This window comes from Coffea arabica, chromosome 6c (genome assembly GCF_036785885.1).
Source record: "Coffea arabica cultivar ET-39 chromosome 6c, Coffea Arabica ET-39 HiFi, whole genome shotgun sequence".
Taxonomy (NCBI): domain Eukaryota; kingdom Viridiplantae; phylum Streptophyta; class Magnoliopsida; order Gentianales; family Rubiaceae; genus Coffea; species Coffea arabica.
Genome location: NC_092320.1, coordinates 26,871,197 through 26,884,372, shown reverse-complemented (window position 1 = coordinate 26,884,372; position 13,176 = coordinate 26,871,197). Strand labels below are relative to the sequence as shown.

At 39.2% G+C, this 13,176-nt stretch overlaps 1 protein-coding gene across 3 annotated transcripts; it reads left to right on the top strand.

Annotated features, from left to right (window-relative positions):
* The first annotated feature begins 255 nt into the window (after positions 1–255).
* On the top strand, positions 256–6,389 carry LOC113692832 (probable pre-mRNA-splicing factor ATP-dependent RNA helicase DEAH2). 3 transcript variants are annotated; one of them, XR_003449079.2, is made up of 7 exons: positions 256–776; positions 1,340–1,542; positions 1,652–2,736; positions 3,045–3,270; positions 3,387–3,625; positions 3,747–3,865; positions 6,102–6,389. XR_003449079.2 is itself a non-coding variant. In XM_027211411.2 (7 exons), the coding sequence occupies exons 1-7, from the start codon at positions 495–497 to the stop codon at positions 6,226–6,228; spliced, it is 2,181 nt and encodes a 726-aa protein (XP_027067212.1). In that variant the 5' UTR covers positions 267–494; the 3' UTR covers positions 6,229–6,389. The 3 variants fall into 3 exon arrangements, 2 of the variants coding, with proteins under 2 accessions (XP_027067212.1, XP_071909469.1); XM_027211411.2 differs by having other exon boundaries at positions 267–776; positions 3,145–3,270; XM_072053368.1 differs by lacking the exons at positions 3,387–3,625; positions 3,747–3,865; positions 6,102–6,389 and having other exon boundaries at positions 267–776; positions 3,035–3,200.
* Positions 6,390–13,176: the final 6,787 nt, after the last annotated feature.

The following is a 13,176-nucleotide window of genomic DNA, read 5'->3' as shown; positions in this document are numbered from 1 at the left end:
TCACTTTAGACTCTCTCACGCACAGTTTGAGGTCTAAAATCAACCATTATTTGAAAATTGTAAATCCAATAAAGGATAAAATTCGCAATCGCTACACTTTTTTGGGCCGGTGTAGGTAGTTCTTGTAACAGGCACCTGTATTGAGATCTCCCAAATAATTAGGGTGCCGGAAGGCCCGACCGAGCTACTTAACGGAGCCAGTAGCCGAGCTGAAAAATTCAGCCCATTTATAACATAAAACTAAAAATTTTATACGTAGCTTTTGGGCCTAAGCCATCCCAAACCTGTGTGTCGGTTATTAATTACACCTCCCGAAGAAGTCCGGAAATTTCTGTCGCCATCCTCCCATATACCATATACATATCTGATCATAACCAACAAACCCTAGATTTTTCCCCTTTCTCCCTTCCCCTGAAAGTGAAAATCCTAGGAAAATTAAGAAATAAAAACAAAATCGATTCAGGGTTTGCAGAAGTAATTACTGATTATATTAGATGGGGACGGAGAGGAAGAGGAAGGTGAGTTTGTTCGACGTGGTGGACGAGTCGACTGTGGCGGCGTCGAAGTTCGCGAAGGCTAACGGCAGCGTTGGAGGAGACGGGATGCCGCTGACCAATCGCTGGAATGGCCGGCCTTATTCGGCAAGATACTACGAGATTCTGGAGAAGAGGAAGACTCTACCTGTTTGGCAGCAGAAAAACGATTTCTTGAAGGCCTTGAGAGAAAACCAAACCCTAATTTTGGTGGGTGAAACTGGTAGTGGTAAAACCACTCAGGTAGGTTAAGATTAGCTGTGGATCCATTCTTTTAATGTACTGTTTCTCTATAATATTCTTGCATGTCTGCCTCCTGAGTTCTGTTCAAAATTTGTCCATTTGCGTCTTGATATGGAGCATTTGCTGCTTATTTCACGTGTCTTTATTACAATCCACTGTTATCTGGTTTTGAGCGGTTGATGTGTTTAGAGGCACAAAAGTGACTTGTAGTCCCCTATGGTTGTTTTCTCTCTCTGTATTTTTTTAATAGGGTTTAGTGAGCTTTTAAACATTAGGATATTAATGTTACTTAATGACAGTGAAGCTGCTCCATTTTTTTAGGGGACTCTGTAATTATGAATTCATAGATTCGAATGGTAAGGAATTTTTGGGCTAAGATTAGTAATGCTTTTCGCCTGATAAATTGTGGGTAGCTTAATTCTGAGAAGCAAATCTACTTGTAAATGTGGTTTTATTAGTTGCTTGCAAAATTTCAAGGCATATATTGTGTATATTGGAGCTTTTCTTTTCAAATTTTGTTTTATCAATTGTAGTTTGTTTATACAGTTGTATTTGTAATATAGATTCCTCAATTTGTACTGGAGGCTGTTGAAATAGAGTCCGCAGATAAACGGAGGAAATACATGATTGGGTGTACGCAACCTAGAAGAGTGGCTGCAATGTCTGTCTCTCGTCGAGTTGCTGAAGAGATGGATGTGACCATTGGGGAGGAAGTGGGTTATAGCATTCGTTTTGAAGATTGCAGTAGTGCAAGAACTGTGTTGAAGTAAGCTTATCCTCTATAAACTTCTCTTTGGCCCAATACTGTTTTTGATGTAATTTATGATTGTGTTTGTTGTTTCACACTTGTATTAACAGCCTTTTTTTTTCAACAGGTATCTAACAGATGGTATGCTCTTGAGAGAAGCTATGACGGACCCATTGTTGGAACGATACAAAGTTATAATTCTTGATGAAGCTCATGAGAGAACTCTTGCAACAGATGTTTTATTTGGGCTTCTTAAGGAAGTGCTGAAAAACCGGCCTGATCTGAAGTTAGTAGTTATGAGTGCCACCCTTGAAGCTGAAAAGTTCCAAGGCTATTTCTATGCTGCACCTCTCATGAAAGTTCCTGGAAGGCTTCATCCAGTAGAGATTTTCTACACTCAAGAACCGGAAAGGGATTACCTTGAAGCTGGCATACGAACTGTGGTGCAGATACATATGTGTGAACCTCCTGGTGACATCCTTGTTTTTCTCACTGGAGAAGAAGAGATTGAGGATGCATGTCGTAAGATAACCAAGGAAATTGGCAATATGGGAGATCAGGTAGGGCCTGTCAAAGTAGTGCCTCTGTATTCTACACTTCCTCCTGCCATGCAACAAAAAATTTTTGAACCTGCTCCGGCTCCATTGGTGGAAGGTGGTCCTGCTGGAAGGAAGATTGTTGTCTCTACAAATATTGCTGAAACATCTTTGACCATAGATGGCATAGTTTATGTTATAGACCCAGGTTTTTCCAAGCAAAAAGTATATAATCCTAGAGTTCGTGTCGAGTCTTTATTGGTTTCTCCAATATCGAAGGCAAGTGCTCACCAAAGATCTGGACGTGCTGGACGAACACAGCCAGGAAAATGTTTTAGGCTCTATACTGAGAAAAGTTTTCAAAATGACCTCCAGCCACAGACGTATCCGGAAATATTACGATCAAATTTGGCAAATACTGTTCTTACATTGAAGAAGCTTGGCATAGATGACTTAGTCCATTTTGATTTCATGGATCCTCCTGCCCCTGAGACATTAATGAGAGCATTGGAGGTGTTAAATTATTTGGGTGCCTTGGATGATGATGGTAATATGACCAAACTAGGTGAAATTATGAGTGAATTCCCCCTGGACCCGCAGATGGCTAAAATGCTTGTTGTCAGCCCAGAATTCAACTGCTCGAATGAAATTCTGTCCATCTCTGCTATGCTTTCAGGTATTCTAGTTTGCTTTAATACTTGGTTTTTTCCTCCCTCTGAGTTTAGTCGTCGTTTCTATTTAAACATAGATCCAGTTTGTGTGCTCCTGTTGTTGTAAGTTCATGGGCACCTGTTGTCTCATGTGCATGGATGTAGTTCTGTGCATATGATATCCTGCATCTAACTGCATGTGCAACTGTGCCATGCGGTTAGATGTTTATGGCTGCTTAGGTCGTCATCAGCAACTGTCTTGTCTGGGGTTCCATGCCCCTGGTTGGCATGCACCATAGAGTTTCTAAGTAATTGCTGATGTAGATAGTTGCAGTTTCTCAGTATTCTGTTATCAAGCAAATGGTGTCGTCTCGCCTCTATGCATCTGCTGACCTACCGTGGGCCTCCTCTGTGATAACCAATTATTTCTCTAGTACCAAATTGCTTTGTCCGGCCTAGGGAGGCTCAAAAAGCTGCAGATGAAGCAAAAGCTCGTTTTGGTCACATTGATGGGGATCATCTGACGCTGTTGAATGTATACCATGCGTACAAGCAGAATAGTGAGTACACATCCTCTTCAGTTTTTTTTTTTTTTTTAACTTCCATTGTGTTGTGAAAGAAATTCATCATGCTGATGATAACTAATTTTTTTCGTTTGTTGTTGACTGTATATCAGAGGAGGATCCACAATGGTGTTATGAAAACTTTGTCAATCACCGTGCACTTAAAGCTGCAGATAATGTAAGGCAGCAACTATCTCGGATCATGGTTAGATTCGGCCTCAAGTTATGCAGCACAGACTTCAACAGCCGTGACTACTATGTCAATATCAGAAAAGCCATGTTGGCTGGCTATTTCATGCAGGTGGCTCACTTGGAGCGTTCTGGGCATTACTTGACTGTTAAGGACAATCAAGTAAGTGCAAAACACAAAATAAGGGGGAAAAAGTTGTGAGCCTAGAATCTTAAGTTTAGAAGGATTCAGAATGGTCCATGTTATGGTATATATTGTAAAATCAACAATTTTTTTTTGGCAGGTGGTTCATTTGCACCCTTCGAATTGCTTGGACCATAAACCAGAGTGGGTTATTTATAACGAGTATGTTTTGACCAGCAGGAATTTCATTCGCACAGTAACTGATGTTCGTGGGGAGTGGTTAGTTTTCTCATCTTTTCTGCTCTTTTCTCAATTAGCATCTAGTTTCAAGTGGTGTGATTACCCCTCAATAAGATATTTAGCAAGGTTTCTTTGTACAAGTCCTGCTTTTTACAATGTATGTTGAATAGGTTTTTGGTGAATCAATCTTTACATACCTTTGTGGCTTGTATACCTGTTGCTAATTTGCTGTAACTTATGGTGTCTCTTATTTATTTATTTTTTTCTGTTGGTGCAATCTTCTGCGATCCTTTACCCTTTTTCCCGTGTTGGCATGTAGGTGTGGTTTAGAATGCTGGATTATAGTTGTTTAGAAGATCATTAGGAGTTCTTTCTCTGTATGAGTCTCACTTTGTAGGATGACTAGGTTTGTCCTGAATTCTAATTTGAAACTTTTTGTGAGTCAAATTTAGTTTCATTTGTTCTGAATTGGCTCTTTTTAACTACTATTGCTTGGTTTGATATCGTGATCTGTGGAAAACAAAAACTCTGTTCGTTAGGAGCCAAGTATCCTGTTGCACTTAGCTTGCATGCATGATCATAAAACAGAAATTTTATTAGTTGAAATCATTTTTATAGACAGTAGAAATTATGAGAATAAACCTCTTTCCTTATCTCACCATTCATATATCTCTTTCCTTATCTCACCATTAATATACTAATAATGATTGCTGATGGACATTTCTCGGAATATCAGTTTTCTAGAGAGAATTGTTACTAAGTAGATCTTTCATTCTTTCTGTTAATTGTTGTGTGTATCTTTTGCCATTTGCATTTTAATTTTGAGAGTGTGTAAATAATTGCGTCAATCCATCTTGAAGCTGTATTTTGGTTTTAATGCGACTAGTTAATGTATGCATATCTGCTAGGTACTCTCTTTTTTTCCTTTTCTTTTTTTGGGGTTTTTTTGGAGAGAGAAAAGGGGGGGGGGGGGGTTTCATTGTTAGCATCCAATCAGAATGTTTAATTACTAGTCACCTTCTGATTTAATCTACAAGAGTGTCAGTAAATGTATAGAATATATGCATATACTGAAGTACTCATAAGATAGCAGAAAAGAGGAAGCATCTGTGATTTCATGAAATAAGAATTGTGGTACTTCATGCCTAGTTCTTTTCCCTAATAGCTGAAAGTTGCATTTTAACTCCTCGGCATGTATTTCCCTACTTGGGCAGGGATTCCCAGTGTAATGCGTACTGAAAGTTGCATTTTAACTAGTTTTCAGATACATTTAAAATGTGGTACTTTATGTATTTTCAGAAAAGAGGAAGCATCTGTGATTTCGTGAAATAAGAATCGTGGTACTTTATGCCTAGTTCTTTTCCCTAATAGCTGAAAGTTGCATTTTAACTCCTTGGCATATATTTCCCTACTTGGGCAGCGATTCCGAGTGTAATGCGTACTGAAAGTTGCATTTTAACTAGTTTTCAGATACATTTAAAACGTGATTGGGACTTCCCAAGTGTTTGTGCTTTGGTGTTTGATCTTCCTTATTATTCTTTTTATTTTATTTTTTTTATACATGGATCTTCATTTAGTCGCTTGCCATTTGTAGTCTTTTTTTTTCTCAAGTACAGGAATGTCATATCTTGGTAACTTTGACACTACCTGATACTGCCCGTAAATGTTTGACATTTGATGCGCCTTTTTTGGTGGTACAATTTTCTACTTTTAACCTTGTACATGAATTGGCCACAGATTTTGTTTGATGTGTTGTGGTTGTAAGCGTTGATGAACGGAAGTAATTTAGTTACTCCCCTTGAAGATTAATGTTATTGCATAAAGTTTCTCTAATATTTGAACTATATGGTTTGTAGTTCACCTATTGTCTTTTTCCCATTTTTCCTGCTGGCTTTGAATCTTGTCTTGATATGTTGATATGAATTTCTTGTTTTATGAAGGACTAATTTCTTGTTGCTGTCTACTAAGGATTCAGTGGTCTCTCTCAGTTTTCAGTAACTACCAGCAAATGTTGGCTCATTCTATAACTATATTTATGATATAGTTAGTTTGCAATAATGACCTTAGTTTTGCTGTTGTTCCTCGAATATTGGTTTTTGGTGTGATATCTTTTAAAGAAACCTCTTTGCCTGATTATGACATTATTTATCTAACTATATTTTTGTGGTTGTGGTTTCATTGATCTTTTGTTTTTGTCTCATTTGTCTGATAGAAAATGGAGAAGCTTTGTTTATGTTACTTATAGTTTGTTTCTGTTTTGCTGGTCTCGTCTTAGGTTGATAGACATAGCGCCACATTATTATGATCTCACAAACTTCCCAAATTGTGAGGCAAAGCGTGTCCTGGAGAGATTGTACAAGAAGAGGGAGAGAGAGGGAGAGGAGAGCAAGAATAAGAAGTGAAGATCAAGCATATTGTTTGTGCACTTCTAAATGTGGCCTGTGGTTGAAAAAGGTGGAGGCTGTGGTCAAAGCAGAGATTTGTATTATTATTTGAACTTGGTTCTTATTGAAACTTCATTCGGTATGCTTAAATGGCTATGCAGTTAGTTTTCTTCTGCTTCTGTCTGAGGTTCACGAGTGCTGTATCCGCGTGTTTTACATAACATCACCTGTTTCCCCTCCCCTCCCCCCACCCGAAAAAAAAAAAACCCTCTTTTCCCTCCCTCCCTTTCATCTCTTTCTCTAGTTAGGGAACATATGATCTGTGGGATTGTAACAGATCTCTAAGCGAGATTTCTCCTTTAGTTTAGTGCACTTACCTTATTCTCCAATCCTCCGATGCTGATAGGACGTGTGCGTGTGTATTGGAGTAAATGTACACACCTAGTTGGGACTGTTAAAGCAATTGGGCCAATTTGAGATTGGTCCGTTTGGTTTAAAGAAGCTCACTGAACCTAAGATTTAATTGTTTTGTGTCTTAAAATGCTGGTCTTTTTAATGTTTATGTGTCTTAATTAAAATTTACTTTTCTTAAAAGTGTGCAAGTTGACCATGACATGAAATGGGCTGGACTATAATAATGTCTAGAATTCAGAGTTATAAACATTATGGCATAAACTGTTATTACTTTATATATATGAATTTGTATTAATTCATAATTATAATATATATTATATATGATTATGTATTTAATTATGAGTTTGGGTCAAATTCTGTTTCAGTTTGAAATTCATATAATAGTATAAGTTGATTTGAGCCTTTTAATGCGAGTACGGAACCTGAAACTTTGAAACTCAAAATTCATATAATTTGTTTTGGCTTGTTAAAATCCACTAAAAAAAAAATTTCAATTGACACTCCTAGCGTTAGGGGAGTGCAATGGTTTCTGAGCCGTCTTGGACAGGTACAAGGATTTGTGGGAGAGTTGCGCTAGGTAACATATACTAGAAAGATAAAAAGAACGGCTGAAAATTGTATATTTTCTGTCCTATATAATGATCAATTTTGCATATAGTTTAAGAAAAATGAATTTTGATTAAGACACATAAGCTACTAAAAAGTGTCTTTTCATTTTTGTCCTCTAATTAACTTTAAAATTTTATGAGTTGAGTTTTGAATTTTATAAAAGGCACAACTACCTAGACTTGTATTAAGGGTGTAATAGAAAAGTTGGATTTTATTTATTTCTATTTTAAATCATGACAAATATTTTGGTACAAATCAAAGGAGAAATCATGACATATAAAATGAGATGGAGGCAGTAGTTGCTTTAGCTATATATTCTCGTTATTATATTGGCCGTTATGTTTGGGGTTGGAAGGAAAAAAAAAAAGATTAGGTCATTAAGAAAATGCAAACAATTCTCTTGGTTTCCAACCTGTTGTTTCTAAACATTGTCCTCTCTCGGTTGGGTGTTGGTACAGCCTGAATCTACTACGAGCATCCCGTATCTACAAAAGCCAACATATATATAGAGGGCCTCTTTACTAATGTTGAAGCTGTGATGCTTGCTTTAATTTTAAAAAGGAAAAGTGCCTTTTCATTTTCAGTTAGCTTTGGGTCGTGCAATTAGTGAGTAGTGAGTAGTGATAAAGGTAGCCATTTTCAGCTAGCTTTGGGTCGTGCGATTAGTGAGTATTGACTAGTGATAAAGGTAACCAGTCTTCAATAATTTCAGCTACTGATGAAGAAGCCTATGTTAGTTGATCCTCTCTCTAGTAGGGGCAACTTATCTCTCTAGAAGAGAGCTCTCTCTTTCCGTGGTGGAAGTCGAGACAAACCAAAAGTCTAACTTTTGAACTTAGAATTTTCAAACACTCTCACTCCAAAGCACCTGATTGGTGTTTTTCACTCCACAACATCCTTGACTTTCCGAGCAGCATTAAACTGCCCAGAAAGCAAAATCTCGTCGGAATCATAACATCTTCTAGAAACAATTACATTACGGAAAAGCTCTTACACGCAAGGTTCCAGAGAAGTAAATTTCCATGGTAACAGCATAGCAGAGGCCTTTTAAGAAAAGTACACAAGCGCAGCAGAAATCAAGATTCTGACGAAGCTCGAGATCAGATTCACAGCATCCAAACCACCTGGAAACCCTATTAAGCTGCAGCAAGTAATTTATTGGTCATAAACTGTCTTGACCTGGCTCTAGTTTGAGTCTTGCCTATTTTTTTCTCTTTTCTCTTTTCCTTTTACCTTATTTCCATCTAGGTGGCTTGCACCTAGAGCAGTAGAGTAGTATGTCTCCTTCTTGTTCAGGTGCTGGGTGCATCTAGACTCTGGTTTATAGTGTGGGTATCATTAGTTTGTTTAAGGTTATGGCGGGTGATCTGGCTGAAATTATGCAAAATTTTGACCTCTCGAGTGTAGAACTCCAAGCAACTAGCCTGGGTACTGAGGAGATAGTGGGACGGTTAAGTGAATGCAAAGTAAGTCTGATAGGAAAAGTTATGGGGGAGAAAGTCTCAAACTATATGGCGGTCAAAAACTTTGTGACAGCAGCATGGAGTTACCCTAGAGAATTGAGAGTGGTGGAACTTGGACCGAACATGTTCCAGTTTATTATCCCAGCTGAGAGGGACGGAGAGGATTTTGAGTGGAGGACCTTGGATAATGGGCAACCAAATTCTGGTGCTGAATGAATGGTATGAAGGAGTAGAAGAGGGTGAAAAGGCATTCTGCCTAGCACCTCTATGGCTCCAAGTTTGGAACTTGCCTGTTCATTGGATGTTGAAAGAGGCAAGGAAGAAGATCGGTTCAATTTTTCACCAGGTAAGAAAGGTGATAGTCCCCCAGACAGGGGGTAAAGAAGGGAGACACCTGAAACTCCTAGTTGTTGCTAATATTTGCCAACCCCTATTGAAAGGTACCATTGTCAAAGTTGGAGAAGCAACTAACTGGGCTAGCTTTAAATACGAGAGATGCTCAGATTTCTGCTACAACTGTGGAATTATAGGCCATAGTGAAGGAACATGCAATAAGCAAACCTCTTTTGGCATGGGGAAGAAGGACAATCAATATGGTCCATGGTTGAGGGCCGGTAACTTGAGGAGTTCACCACAGAAAAAATGAATGGTACGGTGTACAACCCTCAAAGGCATCATTGGAGATTTCAGGAAGGGGAATGGAAGGAGAAAGAGAGCTCTGTTGCACAAGATGGAAAACAGGAAAACCAGATACCAAAGGGTATTGGGAGCACCAAAAAGCCTGGGAATGAGTTTACAAATGTGGCTAAAGGAGGTGAGAACCAGGAAGTACAAGAGACAAGAAATGGTGAAGATATGAGCTCACACCATAGTAAGGAGACAGCATTGACTGATAGGGTAGTGGGTAACATACTACAAGATCAGCACCTAGAGGACCTTAGGATTACAAAGGAGGCACTGGTAGAGCCAGATAGAAGCATAGTGGAAGGTATGCAAATAAAGGAAAAAGGGAGGGAAGGGGTTAGCCCAGAAGTTCAGATGTTGGAAGTAGGAATAGGACAAGTGACGGTTCACCTTCCCAGGACTGAGAATTTGGAAGAAGGGGATACAGAAATGGAATTGGTGAACATGGGAGTTAAAGTGGGTACCAAATTGGAAGAGGCTTTAGGCGAACAGAATAGAAGGAACTTGAGGGCCTTAAGGTCTCCTAGGAAATAAAGGCAGCCTTTAAAAGAAGTCAATACCAATACTACTAGAGATAGGAAGCCAGGGAAGAGGAAACTGGCTCTGGGGGAAATGGACATGGAAATTGATGAGGATAGCATGCAAATTGGGAAAAGGAATAAAATAGAGTCGAATGGTGATTCTACTGGCAAGGAGACTGTGGGGGAAGGGTCCAACCCGAGATGGACCCCAATGGACAAATGAGGGTTCTGGTACGGAATTGTCAAGGAGTGGGGAGCCCCTTGACAATTCCCCAGCTGAGAGAGGTGAACAACCTCTCCTCTCCGAGTATGGTGGTTTTATGTGAAACTAAAAATAGAAGTAAATACATGGACAATGTGAAGAACATTCTGAAGTTTGATGAAGTAGTTATAGTGGAAGCCATGAATAAGGCAGGTGGTATGGCTCTTATGTGGAAAGAGGAGGTTAGGATCAAACAAGTGTTAAGGACAGCTTTCACTATTGAAGCCCAGATAGAGGATCAGGAGAGTAGGAGTGAATGGTGGTTTATAGGGGTCTATGCTAGCTGTGATGACCAAATTAGGAAACGGCAGTGGAAAGTGATTCAAGCTAGGAAAAGGCTCTGGGGAGACAGATGGTTATTAGCAGGTGACTTTAATGACATTGTGGCGAATAATGATAAGTGGGGTGGTAACCAGAGAGAAGAAGGGAGTTTTAAGGACTTTAAGGATTTTATCAATGAGAACCAATTGATGGATGTAGGCTTTGAAGGTCACCCTTGGACTTGGTGCAACAACTGGGAAGGAGATGGAGAGATTAAACAAAGATTGGATAGAGGTCTGTGTAGCTATACTTGGAATCAAACTTTTGATAAGATAAGCTGCAAACATGTGGACTCTTTTACTTCAGATCACAGTATACTAATTTTTGATACCAAACCTGGACAGGATAGAAGGAAAAGAAGGTTCTTCTTTGATAAACGGTGGCTTCAAAATAGGGAAATAACTGATGTAGTGGAACAAACCTGGAAACAAGCTGATGAAGGTACAAGGATGTTCAAAGTAACACAGAAGGTAAATAGATGCAGGATTGCACTCCTGAAATGGAAGAATAAGTTACAAGGTAACTCTAAGGTTAACATTGGGAGGATTAAGAGACAATTACAGGAGTTGAAGGAGGGTGATTCAGCAGACAAGAGGAGCCAAAGGAAAATCCTGAAGAGTAGGTTAAGGGAAGTATACACTGAGGAGGAGGTGTACTGGAGTCAAAGAGCTAGATTGCCGTGGCTAAAGGAGGGGGACAGGAATACTAAGTTCTTTCATGCTAGTGTCCAGGGAAGGAGGAGAAGGAATAGGATAGCTGATATTCAGAGAGAGAATGGAACCTGGACACAAAATGAAGAGGAGTTAAGTGCTGAGATTGCTAATTACTATAAGGATCTGTTCAAAACGACAGAAGCAGGAGACATGGAGGACATTCTGGATGGGATACCTCACACTATATTAGAGAGTCTGAATGACAACCTAACAAAACCTATTAATGCGAAGGAGATCAAATCTGCTTTCTTCTCTATGAATCCATATAAAGCTCCTGAAATTGATGGGATGCCTCCTATCTTTTTTCAAGAATTTTGGAACATCACAAAGGTTGATCTGATTAATGCCATTCAAACTTTCTTTCACACTGGCCATCTCATCAAGTTTGTTAACCATACAGTTATCTCTCTCATTCCCAAAGTCATGAATCCCACTTCTCTTAAGCATTATAGGCCTATTAGTTTGTGTACTACTGTGTACAAAATCATAGCTAAAATTCTTGCTAATAGGCCTAAACAAGTCCTCCATCTTTGTATTAGTAAGAACCAGTCTGCCTTCATTCCAGGAAGACAAATCCTAGATAACATTATGATCTCCCATGAGTATTTACACTATCTAAAAAACAAAAGGCTAGGGAAAGATAGGTTTATGGCTGTTAAATTTGACATGTCAAAAGCTTATGACAGATTTGAATGGAGGTTCTTGGAAGTAGTGATGAAGAAAATGGGTTTCAATGACAGATGGAGGAAGTGGATTATGAAGTGCATGTCAACAGTCTCCTACTCCTTCACCATCAATGGGAAGATCAGAGAATATGTGGTTCCTCAGAAGGATTCTCCAATCTTCTTCATAAAGCTACTGTGGATTAAAGAATAGAAGGAATGAAAATCAGTCGATAGGGGCCTAGCATTACACACTAGTTTTTTGCAAATGATTCTTTGATCGTTTGCAAGGCTAATCCTTAGAATGCAGCAGAGCTTAGCAAAATACTCAAGGTGTATGAGAAGGGTATAGGACAAGTAATTAACATGGAAAAGTCTTCAGTATTCTTCAGCAGAAACGTGGAGCACGATACTGTGAAGGAAACCATCCAGGCACTGGGAAATATTCAGTTGGTGACTCAAGGGAAATATCTAGAACTTCCAATGGTGGTTACTAGAACCAAACACTAATTATTTGGGTACATCAGAGACAACATCCAACAAAGACTGCAAAAGTGGAAATATAAGCTGCTAAGTATTGCAGGGAAAGAGGTTATGCTGACATCTGTGGTTTTGGCAATGCCAATATACATAATTTCTTGTTTCAAACTCCCCAAGAAACTGTGCAAGGACATAAACTCCACCATGGCTAACTATTGGCGGGGAGAGGCAAATGGGAAAAATAAACTGCACTGGAGCTCTTGGAGCAACATCTCCCTGGACATGAAATCTGGAGGACTGGGGTTCAAGGACCTAGGAGCTTTTAATATAGCCTTGCTAGGAAAGCAAGTTTGGAGACTGCTCACACAACCAAACTTGCTGGTCAGTAAGGTACTAAAAGCTAGATACTATCCCAAAGATTCAACTTCAATTGTAAGGTACCAGATAATGCTTCATGGATCTGGAAGGGGTTGATGGGGGTGAGAAACTTGGTGGAAAAAGGAGTCAGAAGAAGGATTGGGAATGGAAAAAGTACTCAGATATGGGAGGATAGCTGGATACCAAATAATCAGCAAGGGAAAGTAACTTCATGCAAGCCACAAGGATGCATCATACAAAAGGTTGAGGACTTGATAAACCAAGGAAGGTGGAACAAACAACTAATCTTCAGGTACTTTAGCAGCAAGGAGGCAAAAAGGATACTGAGCATTCCCATAAGCTTAGCTGAGAGAAAAGATAGTAACTTTTGGATCTATGGCTCGGATGGTAACTACTCAGTCAGTTCAGCATATAGGCTGTTATTACAAGAAAGGAAGGATTGTAGGAAGGCAGATAAGG